Source organism: Ipomoea triloba, chromosome 10, assembly GCF_003576645.1.
Source record: "Ipomoea triloba cultivar NCNSP0323 chromosome 10, ASM357664v1".
Taxonomy (NCBI): Eukaryota; Viridiplantae; Streptophyta; class Magnoliopsida; order Solanales; family Convolvulaceae; genus Ipomoea; species Ipomoea triloba.
Window position 1 is genome coordinate 7,155,633 of NC_044925.1, and position 18,778 is coordinate 7,174,410.

General features: G+C 38.5%; 2 protein-coding genes across 10 annotated transcripts; one reads left to right on the forward strand and one right to left on the reverse strand.

Moving 5' to 3' along the window:
- Nucleotides 1-1,042: 1,042 nt before the first annotated feature.
- On the reverse strand, nucleotides 1,043-12,553 carry LOC116031385. 9 transcript variants are annotated; one of them, XM_031273581.1, is made up of 11 exons: nucleotides 12,403-12,553; nucleotides 12,188-12,323; nucleotides 10,348-11,522; nucleotides 8,591-10,074; nucleotides 7,527-7,657; nucleotides 7,244-7,411; nucleotides 6,630-7,156; nucleotides 3,985-4,097; nucleotides 3,009-3,510; nucleotides 2,752-2,821; nucleotides 1,043-2,530 (listed from the first exon to the last, which is right to left on the reverse strand). In XM_031273581.1, exons 1-9 carry the CDS (start codon nucleotides 12,457-12,459, stop codon nucleotides 3,180-3,182), a joined length of 4,122 nt encoding a protein of 1,373 aa, XP_031129441.1. In that variant the 5' UTR covers nucleotides 12,460-12,553; the 3' UTR covers nucleotides 1,043-2,530; nucleotides 2,752-2,821; nucleotides 3,009-3,179. The 9 variants fall into 9 exon arrangements, with proteins under 9 accessions (XP_031129441.1, XP_031129437.1, XP_031129436.1 ...); XM_031273577.1 differs by having other exon boundaries at nucleotides 1,043-1,963; nucleotides 2,402-2,530; nucleotides 6,630-7,411; XM_031273576.1 differs by having other exon boundaries at nucleotides 1,043-2,092; nucleotides 2,402-2,530; nucleotides 6,630-7,411.
- On the forward strand, nucleotides 1,115-2,712 carry LOC116031386 (berberine bridge enzyme-like 22). The gene has a single exon (XM_031273582.1). The coding sequence runs from the start codon at nucleotides 1,142-1,144 to the stop codon at nucleotides 2,690-2,692; it is 1,551 nt and encodes a 516-aa protein (XP_031129442.1). The 5' UTR covers nucleotides 1,115-1,141; the 3' UTR covers nucleotides 2,693-2,712.
- Nucleotides 12,554-18,778: the final 6,225 nt, after the last annotated feature.

Here is an 18,778-nt window from a genome sequence, read left to right on the forward strand (position 1 = left end):
ATAGAGACACACCACATTGTATTATGGAAAATTCTACTACATGCATCCACAAAAACTATATGACAAACACCATAGAGATTCCCTATCTGAAAGATATAGACAACTTATTTATATATAGTATGTTATCATAATATGCATGTATTATTTAGTACAAGGTTTCAACTGCAACAATTTCAATTTGAATAGCATTTATTTTGGTACTTAATAGCATATTTATAATTATTACTAATTTTAACTTACTAAAAAGATATGAGTACGTATCATCACAGTTCAGTCTAAACTATATATCCAATAATTGAAACTAGAACTCTACAAACCATGAAGTATAAAAATAAAATAAAATAAATTTTATATATATATATATATATATATATATATATATATATATATGTAAATATAAATATGTATGTATATATAAATATGTATGTATTGGATTAAATGAGAACAAGTCCTTAATAACACTAAAATCTACAATTCTTAAACTTTTACAAATTTATACATTTAGCATTAAAATGATTGAACTTGCAAAAATGCGAAAGTTCATTGTACTTAAGATTTCAATTTTAGAATTTATGACTAGATTTTTTTATTTAATTTAATTTAGTGGTTTACTTTTTTACTATGTAAGCCAGTAAGGTCTAGCATTTATAATTTAGATTTAAAAGTTAACATTTTCATTGATTTTGTAAAATTTACCAACTTCGCATATTTAATTGTTCAAATTTGCATGGTGAAGTTAATAATAATTACAAAAATATCACCGCATTTTTTTTAATTTGATCAACTCTATTGAATTTTTACAAATATAAGACTAACATTAATTCTTATTTCTCTTCTATGGTACTACTCTCACGGAATCCTTAGCCTATATATATATATATATATATATATATATATATATATATATATATATATATATATAAAATTACTATTACCATGTACTAATTACGTCGTTACTAATTTACTATATATGTGTAATACTATAGATACTAATTACTATATATATTATTTATGTATAAATTGATTACTATATACACAGATATGGAGTAGGTATTAATTAATTAAAATATGTAAATATATATATATGGTGATTTAGTTGGGATTGTCACCACAGTGAAGTGAGATAGAAGAATACAAAGTGATGAATTACTACCATTGCATGACTGTTGTGCTCTGTCTCTCAATAATACGCAGCTGCGATGCTGGAGAAGGCGGTTTTGCAGAATGCATGTCTGTTAAGAATTCATTATCGCGTCTTCACTCCCCTTCCTCTTCTTCATACTCATCACTACTTCAATCAGCTCAACAGAATCCGAGATGGTTAAACTCCACTTCTGCACCCAGGCCTCGGTTCATAGTTACACCAACCACTTTGGCCGAGATTCAAGCGGCTGTTGTTTGCAGCAGAAAGCATGGGATGCAAGTCAGGGTGAAAAGTGGGGGTCATGACTATGAAGGCCTGTCATATCTCTGCTATCATTCCCCATTCATAGTCATTGATCTTGACGATTTCCGGTCAGTTAGCGTGGATTTGGAAGGTGAGACAGCCTGGGTTCAGAGTGGCGCCACACTCGGGGAGCTCTACTATACCATTGCTAAGGAAAGTGGTGGCAGTCATGGGTTTTCAGCAGGGTTGTATCCCAGTGTGGGTGTTGGTGGGCACTTTAGTGGAGGTGGGATTGGCACTATGATGAGGAAACATGGGCTAGCAGCTGACAATGTGGTTGATGCTCGGTTGGTGGATGTGAATGGCAGGATTCTTGACAGAAAAACAATGGGAGAGGATCTTTTCTGGGCTATTAGAGGTGGTGGAGGGGCTAGCTTTGGGGTGATTGCGGCCTGGAAAGTTAGGCTGGTTAGGGTTCCGCCCCACGTGACTGTTTTTTCCATTACCTTGAGTCCAGAACAAGGAATAAAACTCGTCCACAGATGGCAATTCATTGCACCTAAGCTGCCCAAAGATCTGTTCATAAGAATCCTCATTCAGAAACTAGATGGTGAGAGCCCAACACAAGTGGTATTTGAGTCATTCTTCCTAGGAAGAAAAAAGGAGCTTATCCCCTTGATGAACCAGAGATTTCCTGAGTTAAAGCTGAGAGCAGAAGATTGTACTGAACTGAGTTGGATAGAATCTGTGATGTTCTTTACAGGGTATAGAAAAGGAGAACCATTGGAAGTACTGTTGGATAGAATAACACTGTATAAGATAAGTTTCAAGGGAAAATCAGATTTTGTTGAGAAGCCTATGCCAGAGATAGCATTTAAGGGGATTTTGGACAAGTTTTTGGACCGAAAGTTGGTTTTCGTGATAATGGATCCTTTTGGAGGGAAAATGGAAGAAATTTCTGAGGATGAAATTGCTTTTCCCCATAGAAAAGGAAACCTATACAACATACAATACCTGGTGAAATGGGGAGAAAACAGAGAACGAGCAGCTTCCATACAGTGGATCCGAACGCTCCACGACTTCATGAGGCCCTATGTATCATCTTCTCCAAGAGCTGCGTATGTCAATTACAGGGACCTTGACCTGGGAATCAACCAACACCAAAATACAAGCTATTCACATGCTGCAATTTGGGGTATAAAATACTTCAAAGGTAACTTCAAAAGATTAGCAAAGGTTAAGGGTCAGGTTGATCCGGGAAACTATTTCAGAAATGAACAAAGCATCCCTCCCCATGGCTTTTAAATCCACGTCTCAAATGTATGTGTAAGAGAAGTTTCATTTACTAAGATAATAGTACCTACATTTGTAGCATCATATGCAGACTAGTATTTCATACAGCTATCTTTTGCACACACAGCTTCACTTACCTGTCTGTGAACAGGACAAGAATGAAGATAAAATAAAAGGTTAACGGTACCAATATCAAATGCAGCCTAGCGTACCAACAAGGCTGGTTCAAGCATATAATTCCAAAATTGGGATTACTTAAGAATAGAAATGAGGGAGGGATATTCATAAGATTACAATTTCTCTATATTTCAGGGGAATAAAAAGGTACCTTTGAATATCCCATCATAGTTCAAGAATGAAAGCACAGGCAGGACTAACCAAAGCAGGTTGATAAAAAAAATTCCTACTTTGACAACTTGTGCATGGAAACTTGATGTCCGTCTAAATACAAAACACAAGGAAAGAAACCAATACATCCCCCTCCCATACATTCTATTGATCATTGCACAAGAGGGATGTGTCCAGTTTGGTGACTTTTACTTGAAGAAACCAAATCCCTGAAAGACAATTGCTGTTCATTGCTCAACAGTGAAAACCACTTCCTTAAGCAATTGGCAGAATCATATTGACTTCCAAATTCAGAAATTTCAGTGCTGCTTTCCACAACCTCCTCGAAGTTGAGAGAAATGAGGCCAAGTAAAGCAGTTCCAATGGAAAACTGGATGTCAAGACCAACTGTTTTAGAATCACACTGGCCGAGTAATGCCAAGAACCATGTTCTCAAGTTCTGAACCCCAATGTCTTCATATCCATTAGCAGAAACCCCAAACCTGTAAAGCAAATAATAGTCACAACAAATGTTTAACAGCACAGTCTTAAAATAATAATAATAATAATAATAATAATAATAATAATAATAATTGCAGAAGACCAAACAAATGTTTGCAGAAATATCATCTTTCGCATGGATTACCAAAAGGAGATCAAACCAACACGCATGCTGTCATCCACCACCTTCATATGTTTTTACTAAGTCATTCATATTTCAAAAATAAAAAATGAAAAATGAAAAACACAGGGCAAGGGAGTTATCCTTTTCTGATATGTATGAAATACTTTGTCGTTCGGGTCTTGACCATCTGTCCGTACAGATGAATGGTCAATAATAGAATACCAATATACCATGTTTTAAAATTTAAATGTTAAAGCACCAACTAAATGTTGCACCCATTGCCAAGTCAAGAACGACAAAGAGATTAAGCCAATGAATAGAAAATATCCTCCAATTCTGAAATACTCAATACCTTCCAAGTTGTGCGAGAAGAATAACAATGGCAGCAGGAACATGCTCCAGTAAACATGATTCCAACATTTTGAACACTGCGCAAACAATGTTCTCAACAGTCCAATCCCAGCTCTGCAAGAAATATGCAATGCATGTAGCTCCATTAAATGAACTAGAAGGAAAACTCATGAAAGAATAGAAGAAATATCTGTATCACCAAGGGCATCATTTCTTACAGGAGTAATAATCTATAAATCCCAAGTAATAAATCTAGAAAGATTAGCTGAAAGATAGAACCAATACATCATTGAACAAACCAAATACAGCAATAGAAAAGCAAAATAACTTCTAAAAAATGCATTATAAAGTAACTCATAATACTGGACAGTGTATGTCAAAATTGCCATCTAACTACATTGGAAATTTGTGATGCCATAGAATCAAAGCTGGAATAAGCAAAACAATGTGCTAGAACCAGCAAATTATGATAGTAACCATCAACTTAAGAACAGAATCTATTTCCTAAACAGTTTGGGCACTTTGCTACTCCAAAAGAAATTTCAACATAAATTCATTTACAACAGAGGGATTTCAAAACCACTGATATCCAAGATTTTCAAAAATAAATAAATAAATAAAAACAAGAAACTTAAAACCATGGGATTGAAAATTGCCACAAAACTGGCTTTTCTTTTCAAATCCAGATTATCCATGGAACTGACGCGTCGACTGCCAACCGAAAAAGCCACTGAAAAATGGATCTACACATGAAAACAACTAAATAGAAAAGCAAAAACCTTGTCAAGGTTACTCTATTTTACAAGGAAAAAAAATAGAACCTTTGTTTCAACTAATAAGATTTTTAAAAATCTGACCAATAGCTACTTACACTGAAGGCAGTAGAATATCACTTTGGAGTTTGGATAAGCCAATATTCAATCAAAATAACCAAAATGCATAAGAACAATGAATCAACAAGCTCAAGATCACAAAACTGACCATAAAGTAAGCAAGTATAGCAACTTCCTATGAGATTTTCTATATACAACTGTGTTATGTCCTTTACCATATCCCTTGATCATTTTAAATTACTAGAGTATTAGAAACAGAAAATATAAATGAAAAGATTAAAATATATATATATATATATATATATATATATATATATATAGAGTCATGATCAGGTGTGGCCTGGTCATTAGGTGTGGCCGTGCGGCCTATTTTCAGTCATTAGATCATATCAACTCATCAAATCAACACGCAATATATATATATTACAGAACACACCGTTCTACGTACTAAAACGCACCAGAGGACCGATAAAACACACCATTCCACACAATATACCAAATGCACCTATTCACTTAAAATTCATCAATATACTTAACAAAACACATCATTCTACGTATTAAAATGTACCACAACGTGCCTCATGTCAGATTATAAGCATACACTATTTACACATATTAGAAAACATGTGCTAAAATATGCACCATTCTACGTATTAAAATGCACAACACTTTAGAAACACATGTGTTAAAATACACACCATTCAATGTATTAAAATGCACCAGACGACGTATTAAAACACACCATTCCACAACACAGTTACACATCATTCTACGTATGAAAATGCACGAGCGGATAGATTAAAACACACCATTCCACAACACAGTTAATGCACCAACATACGTAATCAAAAGCACCACAGCATGTATTCAAACGCACCACACTATGTACTAAAATGCACCATTCCAATTCACGTAATATAAATACTAAAATTACCATAATAACCCCACTTAAACATACGCGAATTTCAGTAGGATTAATTAAATTGGACGGTGCAGATTAGGCCGCATGACTGCACCGGAGCTCGCCGCCGCATTTGAACAAATATATATATATATATATATATATATATATATATATATATATATATATATATATTGAAGGAAAGAGCTTGGCCTCTGACATGTACTAAAAAGTTCGTAATTTTATAATTTCGTTACAGTATATTCAGATAAAATTCAAGATGAAATGGAATTCATGATGAAATAAAGAAAAGAAAGTTACCAACTGAAGAAATTTGAATTAGAGGAAAGCTGGGAAATATCTGAATTTGTATTGAAGCCGCCCAAACCCAGTAGAAAAGAGAAATGAAAGGAAGAAGAGTAACAACAAGCCGCCCAAACCCAGCAGAAAAGAGAAATGAAAGGAAGAAGAAGAAGAAGAAGAAGAAGAAGAAGAAGAGGGGAGAGAATAGAGATGCAGAGATTTGGAGAGAAGACTAGAAAGGTATCCTCAGTACTTTGCAGACCCACCCCCTAGGACACAGATAGCAGATTATTAGGGAGTTGAGTCAGGTTATAAGTGAGTGGTGTTTTTAAAACCTGCCCTAACCTGAACCTATGACAAGTGGAATTTTTGAAACCCACCCGGAAACTATCACCAAGAAAAATCCCTAGCCACTTTGGTCCATGTTCCTGCAGGTTGGGTCAAATTGCCACCTACCCACCAGACAGATTGTTTGGAAAATGTACGCATAACCTTCTAGATTTTTCCACCAAAAAAAAACAACATATATTGGAGAGTAAAAAGATCTATTTAATTCTTCATTGAAACAGCAATTGAAATAATTAAGAGTGATGAATTTCAGAAGCATACCATGAAACAGGCTACAAGCTCAATTAGTGCAAGGACATCAACTAAGCAGCACACATTGCCATCAGTAACAGAGTGCAATATGACCACCTCTCTGTGAGCAGAAATGTCCATAGTTTTCTCTGTATCATACTGCTCTCCAGCTGTTGATGGATGGATTGTGTCAACCAAATCCTTTTCCCTTACACTGGACCAGGCACAGTTCTGAAGATTGTCTAGGAGCATTGTTGCGATGACATCCATAGAAAATGTACCTTCAGAAAATGGGCACTTGCCGTCTGACCATATATTGGACAGACCCTCAGGCAAAGATGGAAAACATGAATTCGGTTCGAGAGGATTAAGCTTCTCAAGAAGCATAACAAGGGATCTCACTACAGCCATTACAAAGCTGTACTCCTTGATGCTAAAGCACTCAGGCCCACACAAATAGGCAAAGATATGAAGAATTGTTAGTGCAAATGATGTGTCAGATCTAGACATCCTCAGAATGTTGCACGAAGCCTCACAAATGAAACCAATATGGTCAACTGCAGCACATAATGATGCTAAGAAAATTCCCCCAACTACTAGCAAGTTTACAGAAGCTGCTTGACTAAACAAACTTACACTATTACCATTCACAAAAAAGATGATCCTTGAATTGTTTGAAGGCTTTGAACCAGAGCATACATCATCAAATACCAGGACTTTTTTATGTAAAATGAAGTCCTCTAATAGACCAAGCAGCTCATACAAATTGCATGATTTGAAAAAAATTATTCCAGTGTTCTCATCAGAGAGCTCTGCAGATTTAAAGAAGTCATGATAAGTTGATCAATATTAAAATTATTAAAAATGGAAAATATTCCAGGTATTAAACAAGATATTTCCACATAAAAGAAGGATAGGACCAAAAACCTGCATATATGTGCTTAGCAAAAGATGCAATAAACAGGACTGAGTCTCTATCCCAACCATTTCTGATGTCCCTTGGTGCCATTTCAGAAACGTAGTGCAGCACAAGTGACAAGAACACGGAGGCCTTCTCTCTGAAGAAGACAGAGTAAAAATGGAGAAAATATTAACTCCTTTCTCCATTCCTATATTTTAGACAATCTTACAAAAGCACCAAAGACTCAAATACTCAATCCCATGTAGCAAAGGATAATATGGAAAGAAAATTCATTGATAGGCCAATAAGCAACAAAATTCATGCTAAATCAGTGAGGATCAAAAGACGATAATAAAACTTGATTAAAGCATAAAGATAATTCTACCAAAAGCACCAAATTCTCAATCCCAAGAACATAATGTGGAAAGAAAATTCATTAATAGGGCCAATGAGCAATGAAACTCATGCTACATGAGGACCAAGAAGCACTTATACAACTTCATTCAAGCACATTTGAAAAAATGCAGAGAAAATATGGCAAAAACATTATCTAAATTTATTCACAAGAAAAACCATTAACATGAAACAGCTATTCACAATGTCCACACTTAATTGTATACAAGTTGAATACAAATCAATGACTAATAAAACAAGGAACACCAAGAAGGTTGGTGCTCAACAGATTGACAGAACAGACAGCAGTCATCATCCATCAATCCATCATGACGCATTTTGGTGATGTGTGAGAAAAATGATATGCACCCCATGACCATCATAAATAAGTTATTAATACACTCAGTATACTATTTGAGCTAGCAACTATTCTATTTTCAAGACACTCAATCATAGACAATTCATTTGCAAATCCCACTCCAACACTTCAATACAAACTGCAGGTTACTTGTCACAAACATTGCAAAAAAACATATGGGGAATGCGATGTACCACAAATAGCAGAGAAGCTGAAGTTCCAAAAAAACTTACACACAACCCAGACATATTAATAATAACAGAATCTCAGATAATGAAGAAAAGAAAATTATTTTTAAAGGGTAGCATGATTGAAAGAAATAAAGCATAAGCTGCTTACTTAGCTGAAAGATCTTGAGCATTAGAAATGAAGACGAGAATATTCCTAACAAACAAATTTGAAGAAGAAACCATTGGGCACTGAGCTATAAAGTTGTTGGCTGCAGAGTATACCCTGGAAATGCCTTCGTCTTTGTCATTATCTGAAAACACAACATAACATTTTGGAATACTATGGCTTGAAGGAATGTCTCTGCTTCCACCTGAAATCTTCAATCTCTCATTTGCACAGGCTGATGTATCAGGCAGACCCAATGATTCACCTGAAGAATTAGATATATTGGCATGGGTAATTTGAGAGTGATCAGGCCCATTACCATTTAAGCCAGATGTATCAGCAGCATGATCGCTAATCTCTTGTAATGATGAATTATTTGAAGCCCCTAAGGTGTCAAGCTTTGCCGTATTTGAATCAATTTCCACATCAAGGACATCAAAATGTTCTAATGGAGCAAGGTTCTCCTTCATATGCGAAAATTCCCTAAGGGAAGTTTTATCTGATAAGATATCAGATTTACGCACTACAAGTGCATTGCTGCTTTGACACTCAATCTCTGGAAGTGTAGGTGACAAAGGCATTTCAACTGCTAAACGATAAGATTCTTCATCTACATTATTATCCAAATCAAGAAGCTTCATGTAGTTATTTCCAATCACTAACTCAAAATCTCCAAGAGCATCACTCCTATCCTTCCAACCATGAGCAGTTTCACTAAGATGTTGGACAGATGAAGTTGATTTTGTGTGGATGTCAGACCCTTCAATACCTAACATTTTGAGGTTCGCATTTTCCCTATTTGCTACATTTAAATGACAGTTATTCTGTTCCTCAAAAGAAGCCTTTCTCTTCTTGTAAGATCTAGCATTCAGATTGCAAATATTCCCTTGCACATCAGGAAGCAAGCACCTTTTAACGTTTGCAGATTTATCAGTTTGACTTTCTAACACAGTATGCAGGAGAGGTAATTTCTCAGAATGCAAACTTTCAATAGACCTCTTCCTTTTCTTTTGATGTAGTCCTCTCCTCTCAGTAGCAAAACCACTAATAGGACTTTTGGCACTAGTATCTGTTATTGTTGCAAGATTCTCATTACACTTTTCTTTTGAATCACAAGATAACCTCAATATGGCTGCTGGAAGGTTTGAATTCTCTTCTGCAAATTTAGCTGATGTGGTGCCAGAAGTAGGTCTTTCCTGTGAGCCCACCAATGGTCTATCAGAAAAAGATGTCCAACTGGAATTTATGGCAGAACTCTGTAATACTTTTTTATTGAAGCCTTTAAGCAACGGCTCCAATTTAGAATTAATACCTGAAACATTTCTAGTGCCATTTCCTCCAGAAATAGCAAGCAAAGACGCACTACCTTCCATATTTTCTCTGAATGAATCAGTTTCACCACCACCAGCCACTCGAGCAAGCCCATCTTTGAGAAGAGAATGCATCTTATACGGTTCAACACCAAATTGTTGGTTTTTCAAGTTTACCTGCAGAGTAGAAAATTATCAAAACAAGACCACCTGAATGAGATTGCACACTCTATTCAACTACGGAAAGAAACACTATGAATTACATCTAACAAGATTAGAGAGGAGAAAACAAGCTTAATACAAGTCTATAGGTAAGTAAGTCAAACACCTATCAGTGGGAATTTTAGGTCAGAGTACAATAATAAAAGCCTACCACCCAAGCAAATTGATCAAAATAAGTATTCCAACTAAAACGAGCTTTAGGTAGTAACAAGCATAAGAAAAACCAACCTTTTCCAGGTCATGAATACCTTCACCTCGGCAAACAAAATACTTATCCAACAAATTCAAGCGCTTTGAAAACTGAGAAAATTCTTGTTTTAAGCATAGTAGTTCTTCTTGTAGTAAACAATTACGAGCTTTTTCAAGCTCTGTGGCTTCTTTAGAGTGCTTTACCACCATCTTTTCCAACTTCAATTGCTTCTTCAAGAATTTCATTTTAGCTGTTTGGTATTTGAAACTCCTATCATGCGAATGAAGAGGAGATTCAGCAAATGATCTTGAGGAAATAAGGACATGGATTTCCTTTTGTAGCTCCTCTAGCCTTTGCTTGTTATTTTTAAGCTCACATGATAACTGATCAGCACGGCACTTTTCTTCTGCAGCCTTTTTCTTGTATGCCTCAACTTTTTTCTTATCTTCTAGTTTTTTCATCTCTAACTGAGCAAGTTTTTCTTCTACTTCTCTCTCCTTATCAGGTAGCCTATCAACTAATTTTGTAGATGACTTAAGTTCAACTATCTCCTTCTTTAAAATTTCAATCCTTTGCCTATGCTGGTCCAACTGCTTTGACAAATCATCAGCTCGGCGTTTTTCATCCATGGCAATCTTTCTGTTTGTATTAGCAAGCTTTGTTTGCTCTACAGCTTTAGATATTGATGAGTCTGCCGATTTTCTATCTTCCATTCTGTTTTGTACTTCCGTCTCCAGCTTCTTTTTCATCTCTGCTAATTTTGATGTCTCGGAAGCCAACTTCAATTTTACTTCATCAGCATCCTTCATCGCAGTCTCCAACCTAAGCCTATTTTCCTCAGCCTTTTTTCTTTCAATATCAACAAGCCTCCTTTCTTCATCTGCCTTATTTTTCTCAGATTTCAATTTTTTCCTTAAATCATCAGCTTTTTTCCTCTCTGCCTCAGCTTTCTTTTTCTCTGAATCAGCTCTAGTTCTCTCATTCTCAAGAAGCTCCTTAAGCCGGCTAACCTCTGCATCCTTTTCTGAGAGAACTTCCTGATGTTGTGCCATTTCTCTCTCCAAATCTTGACTGGCTGGACCTGGATTCTGCTGCAACGAAAGAATATTGGACCTTAAAGAGCCAACTTCACTCTCTAAGGAGGCCCTCAGAGCTGATTCTTTTGCTTTTTCTTCACTCTCATTGTCTGCTCTGACTTTCTCACTCTCATAAGCTGAAACAAACAAAAAGTAATTAACAGAACCATTGAAGAAAAATAAACTGAACAGCATAAGCACAAAATCTTGTGAATTATAGGAATAGCACATAAGAGTTGCCTAGAGGTCCCATCATGCAGGTGTGTGGAAGGAGGGCAAGCACAACCTTACCTCTATTTCTCAAGGTGGTGGTTTCAAGTGCTTAACCCATAACTTTGAGTAGGAATGAGCCTAACTACTACGCCAAGCCCAATCTTAGAAACAAAAGGTCCGTTGTTAAATTGAGGACTCATACAGCACTGTGACTAATATATTTTCATTAATTCTACATTAATGAAAAAGAAATGGGAATGCAAAATTTTCAGACATCATTTTTCCATTGCTAAAATCATATACACTCCCTAAGTTGTAGTCGCGAAATACAGAGTAAAGTAAAACATTGGTCATTCTAAGTAATAGCTAAATTATTTCATATACTCTTTCTCAACCAAAAGGATTTTTCCACTACTACAATTATATATTCTCCCAGGAATAGTCTGCAAGTTGAGTACAAATTTCTAATATTTCTAACATCCTATTAAAAATTAATGAAATAAGAAAGAAATTAGACAGGTTTATTCATACACAAGCGTATAGATTTGGAAATTTAAACAAAAATAAATAGATATCAGTTCGGCAGTACCCTTCTTGAGAGTGAGATTCTCGGATTGTATCTTGGTAATTTGTTGCTCAAAGATGGATAGTCCCTTGCGAAGAGCATTGCGGCCGTCTTCGAGCTTCGAATACCTTTCCTTCAACTTGGCGTACTTTTCCTTCCACTGCAGAAAACACGTAAATTTCTGTACGATAAAATTTGAAAAACAAAAAAAAAAATGCAAAATGAAAAAGCGAACTTACGGCAATACAGCAGGAGTTGGATAGCTCTTCTTTAACAATCGCATCCTCCTCCGCCATCTCCGCTTCAACCAAGAACGAGAGAGAGGGAAAAAGGCGCCTAAAGCCCTAAGCCCTAACCCCTTTTGGATTTTTTTTTTATTTCGGTAGAAAGTAATAAAAGGAAAATGTAGGCAGTATTTTCTTTCTGTAAATGCTTACTGAACCGCCATTACAGGGCAGTAATTTCTTCCAATGCTTATTGGATGGACCGTGCCACCGTGGTATCACAGTCCTAAACGACGTCGTCTTTTCATTTAAGAAGAGATATCGATGTTAAACGTGCAATGTGTGTTGCGCATTTTTTTGTAAATATAAAAGCTTAAAAAATCGACCTTTAGCCTTTCTTCCTTTATGCAAAGCTTCTTTGTCTCTATTGTTTCGTCATCAACTCTGCTGCTACAATGAAGAAAACAATCACTTCCGACTCCATTCATGCACGATAACAAAGCTTCCTAAGGTAATATTCTCATTAAATATATACTCTTGCTATTAGAACTTCAAACAACATGCATGAAGTACATTTTCTACCTAAGGTTTATAGTCATTCGTTTCTATAAATTTCAAATAGAAATATAAGCTTAAACACGTACATTGTTGCAATTATGCATTCAAAGATGTATAAACTGTTGCAAACTAATTGAGTGTACAATCTTAATATGAATAATGTACGTTCTGTATTTGCTTAATATACATTATTTTACAATATACAACATTGTATGAACAAATTTGGAGGTTCATCGTACATATATTGAAAGCTTGTTTGTTCTTAGAATGACCAACCCCTCCTTCTAAACATATGTGTGTGTGTGTGTGTGTGTGTGTGTGTGTATCATATATACGACACCGTATGGAACATGCATATGTAAACACATATAATACTTCGGATATTCGGGCGGGTTGGGTGGCCAAATCTCTAACCGTACAGAACTATATAACACCGTGGATACAACATGTCAGATTCGGATACAGCAAGTCGGATTCAGATATCCACCCGTTGCCTATATTTGGATCTCGCATAGGGCGGGTCCATCGGGTTGGGTCGGGTTTGCTCAGCCCTAACTATTAACCTAATGGGCTCATTCCTAAAAGGGCCTAGGGTTTCAACACTCCCCTTCAATAGGAGCCTCAGTAGATGCAAGGGCGAGGGCGACAATGGTAAACTTGAAGGGGGCGATCAGGAGCAATTGGAAGATCAGGAGCAGCTAGAGGATTAGGATCCTGGGCAAGAGGAAGTGGACCAAGATAAGGAATGGGGAGAACCTCTGAAATAGAGACAGTATCACCTGGGGAAGGAAAACCTAGATAACCCAAAGCGATCTTTCATAAGGAAAACCCAAGTGCACCTTGAATAATCATCAATAAAAGTTACAAAATAACGACCCAAAGTTGAGTTGACACGACATGGACCCCAAACATTTGTATGAACTAAATCAAAGAGAGACATAGACTGATTATTGACTCTCCCTAGAAAAGACTTACGTGATTGCTTTCCAAGGTAACACGATTATGAATAAGCGTTGGAGAATCTGTAGATGCACAGGAAACAAGATCCCCACCGCGCAAGTAATAGAGGCCTTGTAACTTAAGCCCAATGCCAATCACCTTCCCCGTACTGCGACCCTACAAAACAACCGAATCAGTACAAATGGTTATGGAATAATTAAGGGTACGAGTAATTTTACTTACAGAGATAAGGTCTAAGGGAAAAGATTGTTGGTCCGAAGGGGATGGGGTATAAGTCTAGAGGGGGGGGGTGAATAGACTTGTATAAGATTTTGCAAATCTTTCTCGACTTCTCGTGTGTATTGGACTTAGGATGTTTAGGTCCGATACCTCACAAGATGAAGACAAAGTTTTATGCGCAGCGGAAAGGTTATCCCCTTTTAGTTAGCACGAGTTTGAGTTAGTTCGAGAGGTGCGGTTATGTGCAGTGCAGTTCGAGAGTTAGATAGCGAGAGATAAAAGCAGAAAGTAAATGCAAGAGAGATTTTTAAGTGGTTCGGCCAACCCGCCTACATCCACTCTTCTTCCAGAAACTCCCTGGAAGGATTGCACTAAAACTTCCCTTTTTAGTACAATCTCGAGCACTTGAGCTTTGATCACGAAGCCCGCCTCAAGCCTCAGGTTTTTCGCCCCGCTTCTTGTTACTCCACCTATCGAGCACTTGAGCTTTGATCACCAAGCCCGCCTCAAGCCTCAGGATCTTCACAATACAGCTCCCAGGTTACTCCGCCTCTCCTCAGGTTTTTCTCCCCGCTTCCAGTTACTCCACCTCTCGAGCACTTGAGCTTTGATCACCAAGCCCGCCTCAAGCCTCAGGATCTTCACTAGACAGCTGCCAGGTTACTCCGCCTCTTCTTGCTTAATCCAAAGCAAGGACCTTTGGTTGTCACAGTTGAATGTAACAAGCTCCAATCTGACCAAAAGCTATCGTTGAATTAACTTCGATGTAGAGCTGCTTCGGTCACCTTCTAGATGTATAGCAGTTTAAGCTTTGTAACTCTCTCAAACACTAAGATGTGTTCTCTCGCTATTTTGAATATCAGGATGATATTCCAGATTGAGCCCAGGCACTTGAACGTTTGAAATAGACACCTCTTTAGATTTTCATAATGAACTCACTTCTTCTGACCAAGACTTCCCCCTTTGTGATTTGTGTCTTCACGTCCTTTATATATGAGAGTTAAGGAATAATTCCGTTGGAGGGAAAATTATTCCGTTTGAAATTTGTCTCCCATGCTGTGTATGGGACTTGCATCTTTTCAGCATTTTTCATGGAGTGATGGTCTTGTAACTTGAACCTTTTGTTTGGTAGTGGATATTCCATAATCCACTTTCTTGAGTCCATGCTCCACTTGCTCCTTTTGGTAAAAGTTACTCTTTTTAAATTCCCATTGATCCTCGTTTTAGGGAATAAGACTGACTTTGGATTAGTGCACCTTCTATCCGTTTGTTGTGGAATTCTGATGTGGCATCCGCTTCTGGCACTTCTTTAATATTTTATCTCCATGATATTCTTCTTCTCCAAACTTTATTCATGCTTTCCTGACCATCATTCAGCCTTTTGGAGAAATGTCGGTTTATCGAGACCAAGATTGATGTCTCGATTGTTTGATGTCTTGATTCCCATGTATCGAGAGATCTATCTCTCGAACTCTGCTTATGTCTCGAACTGAGTTGTTGTATCGAGAGGTCCTACCTCTCGAACTCTGCTTATGTCTCGAGACTTAGTTGATGTCTCGCAGACCCTTATTCCTCCAGTGTTGTCCCGTGCCTTCTTCTGATCTATCTATAGGATTACAACACGAGACTTTCTAAGATGTTCACACAAGTTTACCTTAAGCTTAAATATTTTCCGAGTTGAGCTCAAGTTACCCGGTTGTATTTTCGCTCTTAGTTACTTGTCGAACTTACATTGATTCCTATCTTTCGAGACTTAGGGGATTCTAAAATACATTTTGGTATCATCAAAACTTAATACATTATGTTCCTAACAATTTCCCCCTTTTTGATGATGCCAACACTTATACTTACTCGTATGACTGATTAGCAAGAAAAGAACATTGATTTTATTTTCAGCGCATACGGTAAGTTTGACAAGCGAGCTAATCTGCTAAAGCATGAAGTAAGAACTCACGCAACACCCCAGCAAAAGATATATATATATTAACATAACGGGAATGTTTTACAAGACTTTTAGCAGAAAAGATAGAATAGAAGAAGGCAAAAGAGATCAAGAACAATCAAAGATGATCAAGAAAGAGTTATGGACTACGAGAGCTTACTTCTTGTTTGCTAGAATCTTCTTGTTGATTGCTTCTCGTGTCTTGATGGGGTTTCTTGTGTCTACCAAGCTCAGATAGTCATCTGTGACATGGAAGAATAGATAGTTTCTGAAAGCCTCCCCAACAAACTCACCTTCAATTACTTCATTCTTCCACCAGTAGATACATTCTTCTGGAGACATGTTGCTGTGAAGAGACATTCCAAAATATTTCACCAGATTGAAGATCTGATGGACGAGACTTTGCTCGGTGTCTTCTCTATTTCCGAACTTGAAGGCGATCATCTTTTGTTCATCTTTTCTTTCTTTCTCTGTTTGTTGTTCTTGCCTTTTCCTTTTTCTTTCTCTGTCTTCTTCTCTTCGCTTCTCTAACTCTTTTGTGCGCTGAACCCTTAGATCCTCCTTCCTCTTGGCTTCCTCCACTGCCTTGCTTATTGTCTTTGGGACTTTTGGAGGAGGTCCAGCTGGTTCACTTGCTGCCCTTTTCTTCTTGCTGGTTGTTGATGTCCTTTCCTGAGTATTTTCCCCCTTGGTGGCATCATCTGTGCGGGAAAGGAGGGTGGACATGCCTTCGAAGAGTGCTTGAAGTTGGGCAGGCACTTGGTTCGACAGATCATCGAGTAGTGCTTTCATTACGTCCTGTCGAAGTTCACTAGAATATTGGAAGGCTCGAAGCTCTGCTCGTATCTCAGCTAATTCAGCTCTCGCACTTGCAGCCTCTGCTCGAGCTACAGCAGCTTCATCTACAGCTTTCCGTGCTGCATCCTCAGCCCATACTGCCTGTTCGAGAAGTTCTGCATGACGGCCTTGGGATTCACTTGTGCCAGCAGCAGGCATTGCAGCATTGCGGACAACAGCGAGTATCCTCTCGAGCTGAGCCATCTTCTGAGATTGATCAGCCATGAATTGACGCACTTCACCAATGAAGACTTCTTCGGCCTGTTGATCATAGTCAGAAGTAGAAGAAGAGAAGTGAGAAGTACCTTTTATCGGAGGAGACTTGGGTGCTTCCAGATTTCCACCCATAACTTGCAGTTGCGAGTCCACCTCTCGATTGAGTGTCTGAGGGGTCGTAGGGACACTGGGTTCAGAGCGCGAAGGTAGCTCCATGTCAGGCGCTTCCCGGTTTCCACCTGAGGGATGGATCACTTCTTGCTCTTCACCTCTCGAACCTGGAGCCTCAGCTTCAGCGACTGTTGAGGTGGGATCAGCCAGGGAGGGTTCTTCGGTATTGGACGCTTCCCGGTTTCCATCCAATAGAAGTTCCCCCTCAGCGTCACCTCTCGAACCAGTGCTGGGAACTTGGTCATCTGCTGGTGAGGTTGGAGACGAAGTGTCGACAGGTGCTTCCCTGTTTCCACCTTCGATGGTCGCATCGTCCTCCTCAGTACCTCTCGAACCAGCAGGACTTGGGACATTCTGCTCTCGTTGCTCATCAGATTGCACCTCAGCTTGCTCAGGTGAGTCAGAAATCACTATGGTTTCAGGAGCAGCTGGTGCACTCCACCTTTCTCTTTCCATATCGATGGGAAAACCTGGGAGTTGGAGCAACGGTATTTCACCCTCTCGAATTGTCTGTGCTTCATCGGTGTCATTCGAGGGTGTGGACTCAAGAGCTGGCAGCAATATGACTGAGCTGGGTGCCACCCCAAGTGCTTCAGAGGTCTCGGATTCACCTCTCGAAGCTGCTACCTGTTCGTCCAGAGCAGAGAAATTTAATTGGGACAAGGGGATTGCGGCTGTTGGTATTGGGTTCTCAGAATCATCTCGAGCAATCCCAGAGGTCTCTCCTGGACCTCTCGTATCCTCTACTTGATGTCCCAATGATAATGCAGTGGCGAGCCTGATATCTTCTTGAAATTGAGCTTCTAATTCAGGATCCACTACAGGCTCGGCTTCAGCTTCTTGCGCATCAACAGCTATGCCCTTTCCCTTGTCAGATCGACCAAGATTTCTCCTGGTTACGTGCATCTCATGGGCAAGATTCAGAAGTTCATTGGCTGGGATTGCAGTGAGGTTTAACCAATTTAAAGCAAAGTCCTCCTCAGCCACCATATCTGCTGCTCTCGAAACCAGTTGATCAATCGGACCTGTTCTCCAGTTGATCCATCGAAGCACTCTGGAGAAGTCATCCAAGCTAGACATATTTTCAGTACTTTGATCCAACTGAGAAGTGATTTCAGCATTCAGCTCATCAGAGTTAGCAGACAGGATTTCTGTTGCCGATGCAGCTTCCACTGTTATCTCTCGAACCACCTCTCGTGGTTCCTCAACATCTGTGTGTACTGGATCACTGATCCCAGTACCTTCAATCTCTCGAGCTTCCTCTCGAGGTATAGCCAAGGATTCATCAGCAAAGCCAGCACCATCATCAGCATGTAGATCAACACAGAAAGCTCCTGACAGGGACCTGGTAGGGGGCATTCTCTCAACCTCAGTGGCCAGTGTAGCCTGAGGTTCCCCCTGGGCTTGTGCCCTGTCTTCGAATGGTACTTGGATAGCTAAGGGTGTTACCTCTCGAATCTGAGTGATGGCGATGGTTTTGGCTTTCTT